Source organism: Myxocyprinus asiaticus, chromosome 30 (assembly GCF_019703515.2).
Source record: "Myxocyprinus asiaticus isolate MX2 ecotype Aquarium Trade chromosome 30, UBuf_Myxa_2, whole genome shotgun sequence".
NCBI lineage: Eukaryota > Metazoa > Chordata > Actinopteri > Cypriniformes > Catostomidae > Myxocyprinus > Myxocyprinus asiaticus.
Genome location: NC_059373.1, coordinates 43,375,388 through 43,394,126, shown reverse-complemented (window position 1 = coordinate 43,394,126; position 18,739 = coordinate 43,375,388). Strand labels below are relative to the sequence as shown.

The 18,739-nt window shown below is 39.4% G+C and overlaps 1 protein-coding gene across 1 annotated transcript in view; it reads left to right on the top strand.

Moving 5' to 3' along the window:
• LOC127420754 (CMP-N-acetylneuraminate-beta-galactosamide-alpha-2,3-sialyltransferase 1-like) overlaps positions 1-18,739 on the top strand; it is a 46,473-nt gene that overhangs the window by 19,944 nt on the left and 7,790 nt on the right. The window contains exons 4-6 of the mRNA XM_051663281.1: positions 3,380-3,559; positions 3,685-3,730; positions 8,152-8,271. Of these exons, the coding sequence (XP_051519241.1) occupies positions 3,380-3,559; positions 3,685-3,730; positions 8,152-8,271 (346 nt within the window). The remainder of the gene's footprint in view (positions 1-3,379; positions 3,560-3,684; positions 3,731-8,151; positions 8,272-18,739) is intronic.

Genomic DNA, 18,739 nt, shown 5'->3' with positions numbered 1-18,739 from the left:
ACTGGCGGGTGCGCTCAACATTGTGTGCAGTACCCGCACAGGGCATAACAAATGCATAGACTGCTCTTCATTAAATGGTGGGGGACAGAAGGCCTAGGTTTAATCGTGGCCTTTGAAAGGTTTGATCCGAACTCTAGACATGAGCTACCAGTCGACAGCGCTTGTATGTTACCCACTTGTTTAAATAAAGCCAAATCCAACAGGTGTGCAGCCTTTAATGACAGCACATGCAACTCGATCGAATACAATGGTTCGAACAGGGGCTTGTGAGTGCTTTCAGAACCAAATTTAATTCCCAAGTCGGAACCGTAGCAGGGTGAGGGGGGTTTAGACGCCTCGCTTCCTTGAGGAACTGAAAACAGAACATGTCTGTCCATGGAGGATCCAGCCTCCGGGCATGGTATGCCGACATGGTCTCTATGTGGATCTTAAGCATTGATGGGGTGAGATCCGCATCCGGCTGTTCTTGGGGGAACGTGAGGATCTCAAATATGAGGCAATTCACGGAGTTTTCGCCACTTTATGAGCACCAATTTTTAAACACACACTGCTTGGCACATAGAGGCGTCTCGTGGACGGTATTGTAGCCTGCAGGTGGCATTCACCCTTAGAGGGGCATGCAATTTATGTAAGCTACCATTGTCATGTTGTCCGAGCGTGGTGATTTGCTACCTCAGAATGAAAAGCCTTCAAGGCTAAGAGACAGCTAGTATTTCCAAGCGACTGAAGTGCCAGGTTCCAAAGGCCGGGCGTTTTTATCACCTTTCGCCAGAAGACCTGACTTAGCATAATGCTGTTAAAAGGTCAGAGCTGTCCATGGTGCTAGAGCAGCTAGACAGCAGCGAGTTATGCCAATGTGCATTTGCCCCTGGCACCAGGAGTGCCGTGGTACATGATGTTTGAGGAGAGGGACACTGGAGAGGCCTCATGAGTAAAAGACATAACGGTGTGATGGCGGATGCTGCTGCTATGAAGCCCAGTACTTTTGAATGACTTCAGTGGAAATTATTTCCCCAGTTTAAACTGAGATGGAATTGAAGAATGGTCTGGACATGCTCACTTGTGAGATGTGCACACATGCTCACAGAGTCGAGTCAGACTTCTAAAAGTGAGACATAATGGCTGAGAGAAAGTGCTTTTTGCCCAGTTTGACTTTAAGGCCCAGGCTGTACAAATGGCAGAGTAGTAAATTTGGGCTATTAATAGCTCATCATAGAGGTAGTTCAAATGTGCACGCCACTCAGCTTCAATGGAGCGAGCGCTGCATCGACACACTTCGAGTGTATGGGAAACCAATAAAGAACTCTCCTAAAAACAGCCTGAGATGAGGTGCAACTTGTACATGAAAGTACGCTTGCGTCCCTTAGTTCTATCGACGCAAACCAGCCTGAGGGCGGATGCACAATAAGATCTGTTTCTGAGATACTGTTTCTGAGATATCATTTTGAATGGGCACTCTGCGAGCACAGGATTCAAGCGTCTCTAGTCTAAAATGGGTTGAAGCCCGCCATCTTACTCCGGAATGGAAGATAGCAGCTGTAGAACCATTAAGGCGCCTGCAGTTCAAAACAGTCTCTATCACGTTCTTGCGAAGAGATTGTGAGTTCCTGCGCGCAACATCGGCACATCATGTGATGGGCTGTAGATGACAGAACACCATAAGTGAGATTATGGCTGCGTTGGATCACTCTCTAGAGATAGATCGCTGCTCGCCACCGGAAAGCGGTTGTGCAGAGAGTGTGTGGTTAAGGGAAGGGCTTCTTCGAGAGTTTGTTCGCCTCGTGCAGTGCAACGATAATTTTTTTCTTTCTGTGAGAACATTCTTATATGAACACACAGAAACACATATGTGAATCATCCTAGTGAACCCCGGTGGGAAATGAGCAGTGTTTAAATGTGTGTGCGCGTCTCTCTTTTGTGTGAGAACATTGTTCATATGAACACAATCCCCAGAAACACATCTGTATACCATCCTGGCGACCTATGGCGGAGAATGAGCAGCATGTGAATGTGTACTCTTGAACAGGTGTGAAACATTTCTTGTTTTATGAGAATATTTATGTGACCAGTTTATGTGACCATTATACACAGAAATGCATGTGCGAGACAAAAAAATTGTATTTTCCTGCTCCAATTTTACTTTGCTCCACCGCTGAACTACCAGCATTACTAAAGAAATTATCTTTTACCCAAGTTATGAGATTGCAGTCTGAATTTAATGACATAAAAAAAGCCAACTCCTCATTGGCCACATAATCATCCTCTGGATTCTTCCTGGTCTGCTTGGCCCTGCCTTCCTTTCCATCCATCAATGGGCACCAGGAGTCTCTCTTTTGGGTATGAACCCTTTTTGTCATCTTTCTGTGTTCTGAGACTTATGTTGAAGTTTTCCCCCAAACTACATTTCCCATCAAGCACCTTCCAGACATCCTCATCGCACATCACTTTGTCGGTTCTTGTTTGTTTGTAAGCATGTTAGTGTTTGAATGTTACATACAAATTTAGCCAGCAAACTGCTGTTACTTTTGCTCAAGTGCTTTATTTTCATCATTGTTTCTTATTCATCTTCTGAGTTCCATAATAAATAGTTCTACATTTGGATCCCCACTCTCTCGTCTCGTCCTTCCCATTAGCGTGACAGAAATAACACCAAAACTTCATGCCTTTCTATTGCGTTGTGTTTGCTGGCTGTACTCAACAATAAACACGGTGATTGGTTTAGTCCGATTCATGAATAAATTATTCTTATGAGCCAGTACTTTTAAAACAGTGATTCACCAGCTCACAAATTCTCGTTTTGAATCAGTTTGACAAATCCTTCAGTGAGTGAACTTACTTTTTTCAACTCAATCATGTTGAAATGTTTTGTGTACAAAATTCTTGAAACTTAAATCAGTTATTACCTTTATTGTTTACAGTATATAAAATTTTGTTAAAGATAATTAAGTTTAATACATAATTATTAAAGTTATTTAAACAAAGTTTAAGTGTGTGTATGTGTGTGTGTGTGTGTGTGTGTGTGATATATATATATATATATATATATATATATATATATATATATATATATATATATATATATTTATAAATTATATATAAACTTTGGCCCCCAAGCAGTGTCGCTTGATCCGATCAGGCCTGCGACCCAAAATGAATTTGACACCCCTGCTCTAACCTGTTGATTTGGTCGGCGAAAAAATATGCTTTGTAAAAATAGGGTTTCGCCTCATCGCAGACATCTTATTATTATTGACAAAAAAATTATAAACCCAGATACCAAAATATGCATCATGTTATTTGATCTATTTACACATAAACTGACAAATATACTTTACAACTGAATTATCTGCCTGTGAATTTTCTGTGTATGTTCTTCAAGGGTAAATAAGGGCCCAACAGAAGGTTTTGAGCGGGACGTGGGGTCTAAGACCACTCACCGGATTATTTACCCTGAGAGCGCTGTGGACATGGACAACTCCACCCATTTGGTGCTGATCCCATTCAAGACTGTGGATCTTCAGTGGATCATCAGTGTCTTCACAAGCAAACACATTCATCGGTGAGAACTGATTAACCAAACAAGCATAAATTCATGAATGTGTAAAAACTATAATTGCTTTTACTTTAAAGACTGTTTTGCCCATTCTGTCTGTATGTTAATCATGTCTTTTTCTTTCTCTTCAGAACATATGTTCCAGTAAAACCTTCAATAAAAGCAAATAGGGAAAAGGTGAGGAGCTTGTGGTAGGTAATTGGAGTACCTAGGAGGTAACAAAAATTATTACAGTTCAAGGTGATCTCATTCATATTCAGGGTTTAAATCAACCTAGTCTCATAAAATGTTACTCTAGCTACATTTTAATAAACTTACTTTTACCTGCTGAATTCTACTTTTTGCTGCAGTTTCCTGATGATATTAACAGTAGAGGCACTACAACAACTGTGTGTTTTAATCACTTTCATAGAAAACATGACTAAAACAGCTGATTACTACTTTATAAACACTTATTTTTGCACTATTACTCACACACTGCAATGTCATGATATCGGAAAACTTTTACTATAACGCATCATTTGAGAAACGAAAATTTTTAACACTTACAGACTCACCTACATTTACACACTTATTACAATGTGATCCTAGAGTGTTGGACTTTGGATTCTGAAGTACGTTGTTCGAGACCAGTTGAAACGAGACGAGAGTGTCATAGAAGTTACACAAGATGACATGGTTGCTTCCCATTTCGTCCTTTGTTTTCTGGTTGGTAACACAAATTCTGTCTTTAGTGGTCAATGAAAATAACGGTTTTAATGGTATTAGAATTCAAGAAAAAGAAATAAAAATCTCACACAGACGATACAACAATTTTTGAGAGATCAACGTGAGGTGCCAAAAGCTAGAGTAAAGCTTTAGGTATTGTAAAATACAAAATGTCCCAGATCTCTGGACTTTCCCTCAATATTTACAAATGTGAAATATTATCTTTTAAAAATATTATTAAAATCTAGGATGAGCCTTACTGATATAAATTTGAACCCCATGATTGAGAAGATTAAAAAGAAATTTAATTCATGGCTTGAGAGGGATCCGTCTCTTAGCGGTTGAGTTTTGTTATCCAAAGCAGAGGGCTTATCAAGAGCATCCTTTTTCTTTTCTGTTCAAGATAGTCCTAAATCTGCATTAGATAAATTACTCTATAATGTCATATGGAAGAATAAACCACACGTGTTGAAAAATAACATTAATGATGGAAGTTTAGGTGTTTTTGTCTTTACTACATTCAACCATACTATTAAGGTTAACAGGTTTAAAAGATATTTGGTAGAAAAGAAGAAAAAAAACAATTCAATGTGGAATATTTACCGAATTTAAAACTTGGAGGTATTAATTTCTTATTGCAGTGCCCCTTCACAGTGGGTAAATTACCAGTCAAGCTTGCTAAATTTCACCAACAGAAATGGCTGTCATGATCATTAATTATTAAACAGAATTTCCCACTTAATTTGTAATAACTGTATATTTCTTATAGGAATACATTTTCATTGTGAATTGGTTTAGTAATAATATTCTTATTGTTAGCCAGTTATGACCATGTAATGACTATTCCTTTTCAGCATTTTCCCAAAAGTATCATTTTGAGGCCATTCCAAAGGAGTTCCAAACTGCCATAAATGGCATTCCTATTGGTAGCCTTTTAAGATTCTCTTAAAAGAAAAGCAAACTCTGTTTGATATAATGACTCTGACCATCAGTATCTCAGATTAAGGAACCCCTGTTACTGATGACAAGTTTAATAACCACTTTGTCCATAATTGTCTTAATATAAACAAATTTTCCACCATCTATTTTTCAATGGATGGCTGTTTATGGAATTTGGTTTAGTCTCTTCTTCATACAGTAAATATGTTTTGACTAATAAAGTGAGAGAGGTGTCTTTTAAAATATTACACAAATGTTATCCTTGTAATCGTAGGCTTTAGAAAAATATTGACAAAATTAGAAAAATGTTACTTGTGACAGATTAAACACCTTTTTTGTAAATGTGTCATTGTTAAATCTTTTGGTAACAAATACATTAACACTATACAATAACGGCAAAAAATTACAGATTCAATTTATTGTCAATTTGTTTATTATTTTTGGAAAATGTTTCATTCGTAAGTGTAAGTTATATTTATATATAATTATTTTTCTTTTTTATTATATTTGTTTTTTTTTTTACTTATTATAGTTTCTTTATTCACTTCACTTTCTACTGTTGCTTGCGTTTGTACTGTGTGTAATACTGTTGTACTACTGTTGTTCTATCTCTGAGGGTTGCCAAACTAAATTTTGTTGTATTGTGTACAATGACAATAAAGCATCTTTATTTTTATCTTTATCTTTAAATATTTAGACAAGAACCCACTCCTCCCGCTCTATTTGGTTTACTTTAATTCATATATAATGCATCTTTATTGGGCATTAACAGCAAAAAATCTCAAAAATGTCAACAATAAGGTTGATTTATAACCTCTTATAATTGTTTCCATCTGGCTGTTGTGTTTTATTTTGTATTTTGTTGAATTATGTTTCCTTTTCAGTAGGCAATTTCTGCTCTTGCAATTAATAATACAGGTGCATCTCAATAAATTAGAATATCGTGGAAAAGTTCATTTATTTCAGTAATTCAACTCAAATTGTGAAACTCGTGTATTAAATAAATTCAATGCACACAGACTGAAGTAGTTTAAGTCTTTGGTTCTTTTAATTGTGATGATTTTGGCTCACATTTAACAAAAACCCACCAATTCACTATCTCAAAAAATTAGAATACATCATAAGACCAATAAAAAAAAACATTTTTAGTGAATTGTTGGCCTTCTGGAAAGTATGTTCATGTACTGTATATGTACTCAATACTTGGTAGGGACTCCTTTTGCTTTAATTACTGCCTCAATTCGGCGTGGCATGGAGGTGATCAGTTTGTGGCACTGCTGATGTGGTATGGAAGCCCAGGTTTCTTTGACAGTGGCCTTCAGCTCATCTGCATTTTTTGGTCTCTTGTTTCTCATTTTCCTCTTGACAATACCCCATAGATTCTCTATGGGGTTCAGGTCTGGTGAGTTTGCTGGCCAGTCAAGCACACCAATACCATGGTCATTTAACCAACTTTTGGTGCTTTTGGCAGTGTGGGCAGGTGCCAAATCCTGCTGGAAAATGAAATCAGCATCTTTAAAAAGCTGGTCAGCAGAAGGAAGCATAAAGTGCTCCAAAATTTCTTGGTAAACGGGTGCAGTGACTTTGGTTTTCAAAAAACACAATGGACCAACACCAGCAGATGACATTGCACCCCAAATCATCACAGACTGTGGAAACTGAACACTGGACTTCAAGCAACTTGGGCTATGAGCTTCTCCACCCTTCCTCCAGACTCTAGGACCTTGGTTTCCAAATGAAATACAAAACTTGCTCTCATCTGAAAAGAGGACTTTGGACCACTGGGCAACAGTCCAGTTCTTCTTCTCCTTAGCCCAGGTAAGACGCCTCTGACGTTGTCTGTGGTTCAGGAGTGACTTAACAAGAGGAATATGACAACTGTAGCCAAATTCCTTGACACGTCTGTGTGTGGTGGCTCTTGATGCCTTGACCCCAGCCTCAGTCCATTCCTTGTGAAGTTCACCCAAATTCTTGAATCGATTTTGCTTGACAATCATAAGGCTGCGGGTCTCTCGGTTGGTTGTGCATCTTTTTCTTCCACACTTTTTCCTTCCACTCAACTTTGTTAACATGCTTGGATACAGCACTCTGTGAACAGCCAGCTTCTTTGGCAATGAATGTTTGTGGCTTACCCTCCTTGTGAAGGGTGTCAATGATTGTCTTCTGGACAACTGTCAGATCAGCAGTCTTCCCCATGATTGTGTAGCCTAGTGAACCAAACTGAGAGACCATTTTGAAGGCTCAGGAAAACTTTGCAGGTGTTTTGAGTTGATTAGCTGATTGGCATGTCACCATATTCTAATTTTTTGAGATAGTGAATTGGTGGGTTTTTGTTAAATGTGAGCCAAAATCATCACAATTAAAAGAACCAAAGACTTAAACTATTTCAGTCTGTGTGCATTGAATTTATTTAATACACGAGTTTCACAATTTGAGTTGAATTACTGAAATAAATGAACTTTTCCACGACATTCTAATTTATTGAGATGCACCTGTATATATATATATATATATATATATATATATATATATATATATATATAAATATTCTGACTGACCTCACAGTGAATTCGGTAGGACTTCACAGTTAAGTCAGCAGTAGGTTTCTAGTAGGTGCTTCCGGTTGCACCACAGGAAAAGGTAAACACTTGAACTGATGCAAAATGTCTGATGGGAGATAGAGCTTGTCAGTACCTTAGCAGAATGTGGCAGATGTCAGGGTACTGGAACATTCGGAAGAAATATGGTGTCTTACTGTGTGATCATGTTTGAATAGTTGCTAAAAGTTCATTTCAATGTCAATAGATTTTTCCCTCACGTAATAGACATAAGCTAAAAATAAAAAATAAAAACTCTTTGATATCACAATTTTGATATAATGGGGTCTTTAATGAAGACATATCTGAAAGACTTTCTGAACATCTCAGTGAGATCAGTGTGCTTGTTCTCAGGTGATGATCCTCCATCCAGCTTTCCTCAAATATGTTCAAGAGCGCTGGCTGCAGAAACATGGCAGATATCCATCCACCGGTTTCATCTCACTCATATTCAGCCTCCACATCTGTGACCAGGTAAAACTGCCTCACATTACACAACAGCTACTGACACATTCTGTACGGAAATGTTCTTATGAGGGAGGATATACTGTGTGTGATAAAGAAAACATACACACTCAAACACACAAATAATTTGACATGTTTACTCCTGTACACATCCAGATTTTTTAATGCATTTACTACACTTATGAGATAACAGTTGGATTAATAGGTTTTCAAATGTAAAGTGTACTGTAGTTTTGGATAGACACTGATATGTAGCCCACAATATCAACATATGGACAACTTCTACACTGTAAAATGTGGGTACCTGCAATTGTTACCCTAAAGGGAAAGTTCACACAAAAATTAAAATTCTCTCATCATTTACTCACTCTCATGCCATCCCAGATGTGTATGAATTTCTTTCATCTGTAGAACACAAACAAAGATTTTTAGTAAAATATCTCAGCTCTTGGTTCATTCAATGCAAGTTAAAGGTGGCCAAAACTTTTATGCTGCCTTTGTTTGCTTTTTATAGCTTCAAAATATTCCATAAGATTCCAGTGGTTAAATACATATCTTCATAAATAGTAAAGTCCTTTTTTTCTATAAATCTACACTTTCACCAGCCCTCCTATGCGCGTTTATGAGAGAACCGAATTTTTTTCTTCTGTGTTTTAGTAATTTGCATTCTTCGTGCATATAGCAACTTACTGGGCAGAGAGGAGAAAGAAAAAAGGGAGGGATAAAGAAAAATGAAAAGAATAAATAAATAATATTTGCACAACAGCTTAGTAGGTGGCGACATGCACAAAGAATGCGAATCGGTAAAGAGCAGAAGAAAAACTCATGAACGCGCATAGTAGGGCTGTGTAAAAATAGATTTATAGTTCAAAAAAAGGACTTAAACATTGATTTGTTTCACAGCTATCATATTGCTTCAGAAGATATGGATTTAACCACTGGAGTTGTATGGATTACTTTTATGCTTCCTCTGTATGCTTTTTGAGCCTCAAAATTCTGGCACCCATTCGCTTGCAATATTTGGACCTACAGAGATGAAATATTCTTCTAAAATTTGTGTTCAGAAGAAGAAAAAATGTCATACACATCTGGGATGGCATGAGGGTGAGTAAATGATGAGAGAATTTTATTTTTTAAGTGAACTATTTCTTTAACCCTTAAACAGGCAACGTGTACCACAAGATACATATTCTTTAGTTTCTTATAGGGGGTATGGGAAAGAGTTTCTCACCCAATCTTGTTATTATTTTACGGAAGCCCTGAACCGCAATGTGAAAAAAAAAATTGTATCACTTTGTGAAAAAAATGTTTTGGGTGTCTTTGTGCCTTCCTGATCCTATGTCCTACACTTATTTTTTTTCTCTCCAAAATGTTTTTTTTTTTCCTCAAAAAAAAAAAAAATCTGTATTTTTTTTTCTCCCTCAAACTTCTCTCTCTCTCTCTCTCTCTCTCTCAAAAATAAAAAAAAATAAAAAAACAGTCTCTCAAAAAAAAAAAAAAATCTCTACACACACAAAAAAAAGAATTCTCTATTTTTTTGCCAATTTTTTTTTTCTTTTTCAGATTTTTTTTCTCTTCACTCAAAAAAGCTTTTCTCTTTCCAATTTGTTTTTTCTCTAAATTTTTTTTTCTTTCTCAGAAACATATTTTTTTTTCTCAAGAGGCTTGCTAGCTAACAATTAGCATGCAGTACCAGCCTTGGCCACCAGATGCCACTATCAGTAAGCATGAAATCAGTAAGCAGCTGTGTTTTGAAAATCTTAATCAAGGAAAGAAACATATAATTTTTGAGAGTCTACTAATACTTGAGATCCCACAATTAAATGAATATACCTCAGATTACTGTGTTTCATTCGTTGTGAAGTGTGACAATGGGAGTTCTTTCTGGTTGTTTGAGGACATTAACCACCAGGAATATTGATGCTGCTTTTGATATTGTACTTTTTTAATTTGTTGTACCATGGAAACATGTGTTCGATAGATGTCTTTGACCATTGTGACACCTCTCACTCTGTTTTCAGTGCTGTGTTTAACCCTCAGGGGTCGACGGATGCGCTGGGGCATCCTGCTGGATTTTTTCCTCATAACAGCGCAAACAACTTAAAATACTCCGTCATTTTGGGGCATACAGATAAGTTTAAGACATCATTAGAAACTATAAAGGTTCTACTTTTATTTGTGTACACTCACAATGACGACAAAACCTTGTGCTTTTGTAAAATAAAGAAAATAAACAGGGTGCGCCGTCTCTGTCTCCGTGAGCATCTTTCTGAAACACGTCACAAAAATGAACTGAAACTCCGCGAATACTTATCACACAAACATGAAACATATGTCTAAAGAAAGCTTAAAATGTTTACTTTTAAATAAAACAATTCAAATTTAAAACATATATTCTCCTGTAATGTAATCTGTATGAAACAAAGCGATGTACAGTTTCTCCTGGCTCAGCTAATTATCCCTAATGTGTTCACACCACGCGCAGAGGGCGCTATTCATACGGTAATATGCTGAGGTGATCAATGCAAATGGTAAATGCCCCCGAGGCAAATTTATATATATATATATATATATATATATATATATATATATATTAAAATGCTCTTTATTCCTGTGATGTAAAGCTGAATTTTCAGCATCATTACTTCAGTCTTCAGTGTCACATGATCCTTCAGAAATCATTCTAATATGATGATTTGCTGCTCAAGAAAATGTATTTTTATTATCAATGTTGAAAACAGTTGTGTACAATTTTTTTCAGGTTTCTTTGATGAATAGAATGTTCAAAATAACAGCATCTTAAATAGAAAGCTTTTGTAACATTATACACTACCGTTCAAAAGTGACTGTAAAGACATTTATAATGTTACAAAAGCTTTCTATTTCAGATAAATGCTGTTATTTTGAACTTTCTATTCACCAAAGAATCCTGAAATTTGTGTGTGTGTGTGTGTGTGTGTGTGTGTGTGTGTGATATATATATATATATATATATATATATATATATATATATATATATATATATATATATATATATATATATATATAATATTGTGTATATGCCCTATATCAGATATGACATTTTATTCTGTTCCCAGGGGAGGGGTCTTTGTCTCCTCAGGTGTGAATCACATCAATATTCATGATCATTCACGCCTCCTCGCATATGGCCTTTCTAACACTAAAAGTGTCTTACAAAAGTTAAATGACTATATTGTTTTGTATGAATGAGTGATTAGGATGGTTTTCACATCATTTTGTAGCAAAAACTCTAGGCTACAAGATCCAGTTCTCAAAAGTCTTGTGAACAAATGTTTAGTATGTTATATGGCCTTATTTCAGTGACTTAAAATTGTTTTTTCAAAAACCACGCATAAACAAAATACAAACATGTACACACATGTTGCTCACCTATTATTGTAGCCCAGTTTGTGCTGAATACAGTGTTATCAGACTTTGCCATGAATAAGCTTTTAAGCAACTGAAAAAAGCACAAATGTCAATGCATGTCAAAACTTCTCCAGGGCCCAAAAACACCCTCAGACCCCAGAGTTGTTCAAATCAATGAACTCTTTGGAGCATCAGCTTCAGCCACGGCACCATGTCGAGTTGAAGGAAGATGCATTGCTGTTTGAGGAAATGGTGCATGCTTCATGTTCAAACATCGTCTGTTAAATTTGGGGAAGCACTGAGAACTTTGCATCTCTTAAATATTGCAACGTATAGGCAATGCCTGTCCTTTTGTTGTGATGTGTGTACAACTGGTAATGTTAATCTTGTTGTAAGTTGGGGGGCCTGGGTAGCTCAGCGAGTATTGACCCTGACTACCACCCCTGGAGTCGCGAGTTCAAATCCAGGGCATGCTGAGTGACTCCAGCCAGGTCTCCTAAGCAACCAAATTGGCCTGGTTGCTAGGGGGGGGTAGAGTCACATGGGATAACCTCCTCATGGTCGCTATAATGTGGTTCTCACTCTCGGTGGGGCACGTGGTGAGTTGTGCGTGGATGCCACAGAGAATGTGCAAAAAGAAGCCTCCATGCGCGCTACTTTTCCGTGGTAACGCGCTCAAGCCACGTGACAAGATGCGTGGATTGACGGTCTCAGACGTGGAGGCAACTGAGATTTGTCCTCCGCCACCCAGATTGAGGTGAGTCACTACGCCACCACGAGGACTTAGAGCACATTGGAAATTGGGCATTCCAAATTGGGGAGAAAAGGGAAGAAAATCCAAAAAATAAAAATCTTGTTGTAAGTAATGTTATAATTTCTGGACAAATAAAATACTGCATACATTGACAAAATGTTTAACAAAAGTAGTGCAGAATTAATTACGTTGGATCACAATGGAAGCTCGACAATATGAGATCATGATATACAGGTGTGTAGAGCTGAGGAGGGCGGGGCCGGGCTGGAATGAGACACACCCGGTCCCCAATCAGCCTGATGGGGCGCGCGAGGGATAAAGGCGGCCGGGGACGACAGTTCGAGAGAGAGAGAATTGCAGGCAGCTGTACTGTGTGGTTTTTGGTTGTGTGTTTGTTTAAATTGTTTATTAAATTATTATTTAAGTTGTCAAGCCGGTTCTCGCCGCCTCCTTTCCACTGAACCCCCTTACAAGGTGAAAACCCAAAGCCTGCATAAAATTTGCAAAGCAAATGGTTAGATCTTAATAATCGTATAATAATGTGGGTTGCTTTTGGATATTTGCTACCAAGATGGTGTGCCCATTAAAACACTTCCAGCACACATTCTCTTTTTCCATTTACTGTGTTCTAGCAGCATGTGATCAAACATCCCATAAAAGAAGCTGTTGATTTAAAACAACATCTCCAAAAGCCACCTTGCGGGAAGTCGGAGGAGAAAAATCACCATAAGCAAAGATGCAGGCAGAGAAACCCATTAAGCCATCGCCTAAGGTGAAAATTCTCAACACAAATAATTGAATACAAACTTGAAATGTGCCGAAGAGCAGGTTTATAGGCACTTCTGAAAAATATCTTAGGGATCTGCATGGTAAAGTCATAAGAATAAAGGAACACACACACATATCGCTCCCAGAACTGTGTGATGCGCTGTCGCTCCCAGACACAAGAAGTTCTTTAGAGCAGTGGTTCTCAACTGGTTTTGCTTTGGGACCCAGATTTCACACTGGACATCAAGTGGTGACCCACCATAGTAAAGAACAAAACCTGAATTTAATGGATCCTGCATGGGTTACATTTTCTTTTAACTTGTTTTTCTTCTAAATATCGTCATATGTATAATTCCCCAAGATCACCTTTTCATCTTGCACTTCTTTTCTCTCGCCGCATCCGCCTCCGCAATAGACAACACAATAACCCTAAACCTGCCCTGCCGTACTGAGCTATCGCTTTGGCTAAAATTTCATAAACAATGGAATGGACTCACCTTCTTCTATGATGACTGCCTTTCACATCCAAACGATATCCAATTATTCACCGACACTGCCCCCTCCGCTGGCTTCAGAGGATATTACCAAGGCCACTGGTTTACATTCACATGGCCTCCTGAGCTGTCAGATCTTCCGCAGTCTGTAGCTTCCTCTGCCCTGTTTGAATTATATCCTCTCATAGCTGCAGTGTTTTGTGGGGGGAAACATGGACTTCAAAAAGCATTCTAGTCCTCTGTGATAACCAAGCTACAGTACAATGCATCAACAAAGGACATTCTCATTCCTCAGAATTGCTGCCTTTCCTAAGGTGCTTAATTTGGATCTCAGCCTGTAGTTAATTCATTATTACAGCCTAACACATTCCTGGTTTTAAAAACCAAATAGCTGACTCCCTTTCTCGCTTTTCTTTAGAGAAATTCAGAGCATTGGCACCTGAGGCAGACCTGACTCCAACCCCGGTATCTCGTTATTCAGAGCTAATCTTCCTGTAAATCATCCCCTCAAACATCTCCTTAACGCATCACTTGATTCCATATTTCTAGCTATTTCCCCTAGAACCCTCCAAACCTACTGGACCACTTGGAAATGTTTTAAACAATTCCACCAAACCTACAAATTGCCGTTTCCAGATTTTTCCTTGCTATCCTCTTTCCTTTTATATCTCAACCATTGCAAAAGTTTTCAAGCAGGTACTATTAAAGGCTATCTGAGCAGCATTACATTTTTCCATAAATTTATTTTCGCCAACCCCGTTACTGCAATAAGTAATACTTGAATCTCGCTCCTCATCAAAGGCATTAAAAAATCTCAACCCGCTCGCTCTAATACCAGACAATCTTTAAACATTGACTTGTTAAGCAAATGCATCACTACCCTTCGTCTTGGTTACCATTCAGCCAATACAGCCCAAAGGCTTGACGCAATGTTTAATCTAGCTTTCTTTGATTTTCTCACTACCGGTTCAAATTTTGATCCAAAAATACACCCCACATTCTCAGACTCACAAATCCTAGATAGCGAATCTATCATATATCTCATTAAGCAGAGTAAAACAGACAAGTGAAAAAAGGCCATTACATATACTGTATATCTTCAATTTGCTCACCCCCATTCAACCTTATCAGTCTCTCGTATTTTACATACAGAGGAACCCAAATTAAAAATCCGCTAGACTCCCTTTTCACTGATGACATTAATCATGCCGTGACAAGATTTTGGATTCAGAAGCACATCAAATCTGTTCTTATGCAATCTGGCATCCTGGCCGACCTGTATTCCAGTCATTCATTCCGCATCGGAGTAGCAACCACCACCACCCAAAAAGGCCTACCTGAGCAGCAAATTCCGTCTCTCGGTCGTTGGTCTTCAGATGCTTTCCAGCTTTCCATATCAGAAGAGCTCACCAATTTCTAATTAGCTAATTTGTGCTTAAAGGAATCACCCATTCAGTCGTCTTCTCCAGTCTTCTTGTACTCGTTCATAGATACGCAGATGCGCATATTGATAATATGTATGCATTCATAAGTGTTTAATCATACATGAACTAATAAATAACTCCATTAATACTTATTTTTGTAACTTAAACTCATCGTTCATAGCTCATGGTTCCGCTCGTATCCAGGGCATCTAGAAAGTTTTCAATTCCGCTAGCTCTCCCATTCGAGCATGGCGTGAATTACCACGCTCCGGCCGTGGGCTTCCCGTTCAAATGCCAAGTGAGCTTCCAGGTTTCGGCCATGGGCTCTCCTGTTCGAATCATAGTGAGGGCTCACCCGCTCTAATGCAAACCAGTCTCTCCCATTAGAATCACAGCGAGGGCTCTCCCGTATGTAGGCTGGGTGAGCTAACTCATGATTATTTGAATCGTGGGCTGCCCCTTTCGAAATGTTGAGGGGGCTCTCCCATTCGAATGCGGTGTGTGTCCCCGTTCGATTGCTTGATGGGCTCGCCTGTTTGAATGCTGTGAGCAAGAATCCTCTCTCATTTCCACCGCAAGCTCCCATTCGGTCTGCAGCGCAAGCCCTCCCTTTCAGTCTGGAGGTATAGGCATGCATACTCCCAAGTGCATCTGCCGCCAACCAACATCTATCAAAGCGCCCCGCACCACCCCTTTTATTCAGCACTGGACAGCTCCCGCAGGAGCTCAAAGCACCAAAGGACACAACGAGCACTCCATCCCTTATAACATCATCATCTAATGCCCACACAGCTTCTATTCCTCAAATACTTCCTAAATACGTTTGTGGGGGGGTCAGTTTCACATAAGAAACCAGTAGGCCTAATCCACAGTATCTCATTAAAGGACCCTATTAATGGCTTGCTGTCCCTATCATTATCCATGGTAACAATTGCCATGGTCAGCAGTTTTTGGTGGGTACCACGGGATCGGATCGAGTCTTGAGCTCAAGCCCTCCATTATGGACAGCGAGCCACATATGTTTACCTTCTCTTCATTAAAAAAATTACATGAATATGTGAACTCATGAAAACACTCTAAAGCAGTGTTTCTCAACTGGTGGGTCGCAGGTATATTAGGACTGGGTCACGGACAGTAGGGAAAGAACATGCCATGGTTCCCCCTTTGAAACATTTTCAGGGGCTGCCCAAAGGAAATTTAGGACTGCCGAGGCCATCGCTATATTTTCGTGGTGTGATTAAAGCTTGTTTTTCACACAAGTGTACGAACAGCTAGCGCCAATGATCTGCTCTAATGTACTATATCTCTGGAATGGATTCTAGTGAGAATTTTCTAGTTTAAATTGCTATGGAGGAAGTCAAACCTCTCAAACAGGCATCCCCGACATTATAAACAGCAGTGAGGTGGGACAGAGCAACACTGTGTTATGCACCAAAATAAAATTTTTGTTTTTCTTTCAAAATTACTCATCATCACCAATACAAATATGTTTCACAATTTTACAGAAGTAACAGTAACCTGTGCTCGTATGTCATTGCACTGTATATCTAAGGTCAAGGACTTTAGGACCTCAAAGACAGGTGGACAAATTATGAATAAGATTTGTCTCCTGTGTAATAGCCTATTTTGGCCAATCTCTGCCTTCCCTATGGAGGAGGAAGTGGGAGCCGGGTGAACATTTCACGGAAGACTTTAATTAGACACAGTTTTACTTGGACACGACATAAAACTGCTTTTCAGCACACACTCACTGGTGCACACACACACAACTCTGTGTGTCGCTCACACTGTTGGCCTTCCTGGCCCAATGCAGAATGCACACATTCGTCGGCTGCATGCATCTCTCTCCCTCACTGGCATCTCCAGCTCTTCTTTATCCCTCTCTTGGCTGATTGTGGTAATTCGGCACCAGGCGTCCATCCTTACGCCCCAGCCAAGCCCTCCTCATCACATATCCCCATCGCCCGATTCAGGCCGGGGAGCCATCCGGCCTGACTTACTCCCCCCGCCCTCCCCATTTCTGGAGGGGAGATGTTGCCCTTCCGGACATCCCGCTGCCGGATGATCTTCCACACCACCTGGAAACATGAGCAGGACAAGGGGTGAGAGAGGGGAGAGAGAAAGATAGAGTGGGAGAGACTGAGAGAGAGAGAAAAGAAAAAGAGAAAAGAGAAAAAAAAAACACACCGGTCCCCAATCAAGCTGCCAGTTGGTCGTCAGCCAGCTGCACAGCGGTCCTCAGCGATGCCGGGCGATGTCATTGGAACCCTCAGCCATCCCTTTTGGCTGCCGGCTGACGCACTGCTCCAGCGTCACCGAATCGAGCATTCCTTCACCGTCGTGCACCTCCGTCAGTGGCGAGGGCTCTCTGATGGTGCATCTTCCGCCAACTCCTGGGTTGTGGCACCAGTTTGGCAGATCTCAGCCTTCCCTATGAAGGAGGAAGTGGGAGCCGGGTAAACAGTTCACAGTAGACTTTAATTAGACACTTGGTCACAACATAAAACTGCTTTTCAGCACACACTCGCTGACGCACACATTCACAGCTCCGTGTGTCACTCACACTGTTGGACTCTCTGGCCCAATGCAGAATGCACAGGTTCAACGGCTGCATGCATCTCTAACTCTCTCCCTCATTGCTGTCTTCGGCTCCTCTTTATCCCTCTCCTGGCTGATTGGGGTAATTCAGCGCCAGGTGTCCATCCTTACGGCCCGGCCACACCCTCCTCATCACGCCTATGTTCTGTTAGAATGGTAAACTGGATAATAAATATAAAATATAGAATATAAATAAATATGCTCATCAACTTTGAAAAGCAGAGAGAGAACTTTTTGTTTTTGACATCAACAACAAAAATAATGTCACATTTATAATTGAAAAACATGAATAAAAATATACAAATTAAAAGAAAATGTGACCCATGCAGGATCCATTAAATTCAGGTTTTGTCCTTTACTATGGTGGGTCACCACTTGATGTACAGTGTGAAATCTGGGTCCCAAAGCAAAGCCAGTTGAGAACCACTGCTCTAAAGAACTTCTCGTGTCTGGGAGCGACAGCGCGTCACACAGTTCTGGGAGCATTGTGTGTGCATTCCTTTATTCTTTATCCTTTACCGTGCAGATCTCTAAGATATTTTTCAGAAGTGCCAATAAACCTGCTCTTCGGCACATTACAAGTTTGTATTCAATTATTTGTGTTGAGAATTTTCACCTTAGGCGATGAAGTAATGGGTTTTTGCCGTCCCCTTGTCTCACCACCTATAGATGATTAGTAATTAAATCTCTGCCTCTATATTCCTATGATTGCTGCATCTTTGCTTATGGTGATTTTCCTCATCCGACTTCTCGCAAGGTGGCTTTTGGAGATGTTGTTTTAAATCAACAACTTCTTTTATGCGATGTTTGACCACATGCTGCTGGAACACAATAAATGGAAAAAGAGAATGTGTGCTGAAACTGTTTTAATGGGCACCAGTGTGGCAGATCTCAGCCTTCCCTATGAAGGAGGAAGTGGGAGAGATATCCTGGTAGCATATATCCAGAAGCAACCCAAATTATTATACGATTATTAAGATCTAACAATTTGCTTTGCAAACTCTATGCAGGCTTTGGATTTTCACCTGTATTTCATGATCTCATATTGT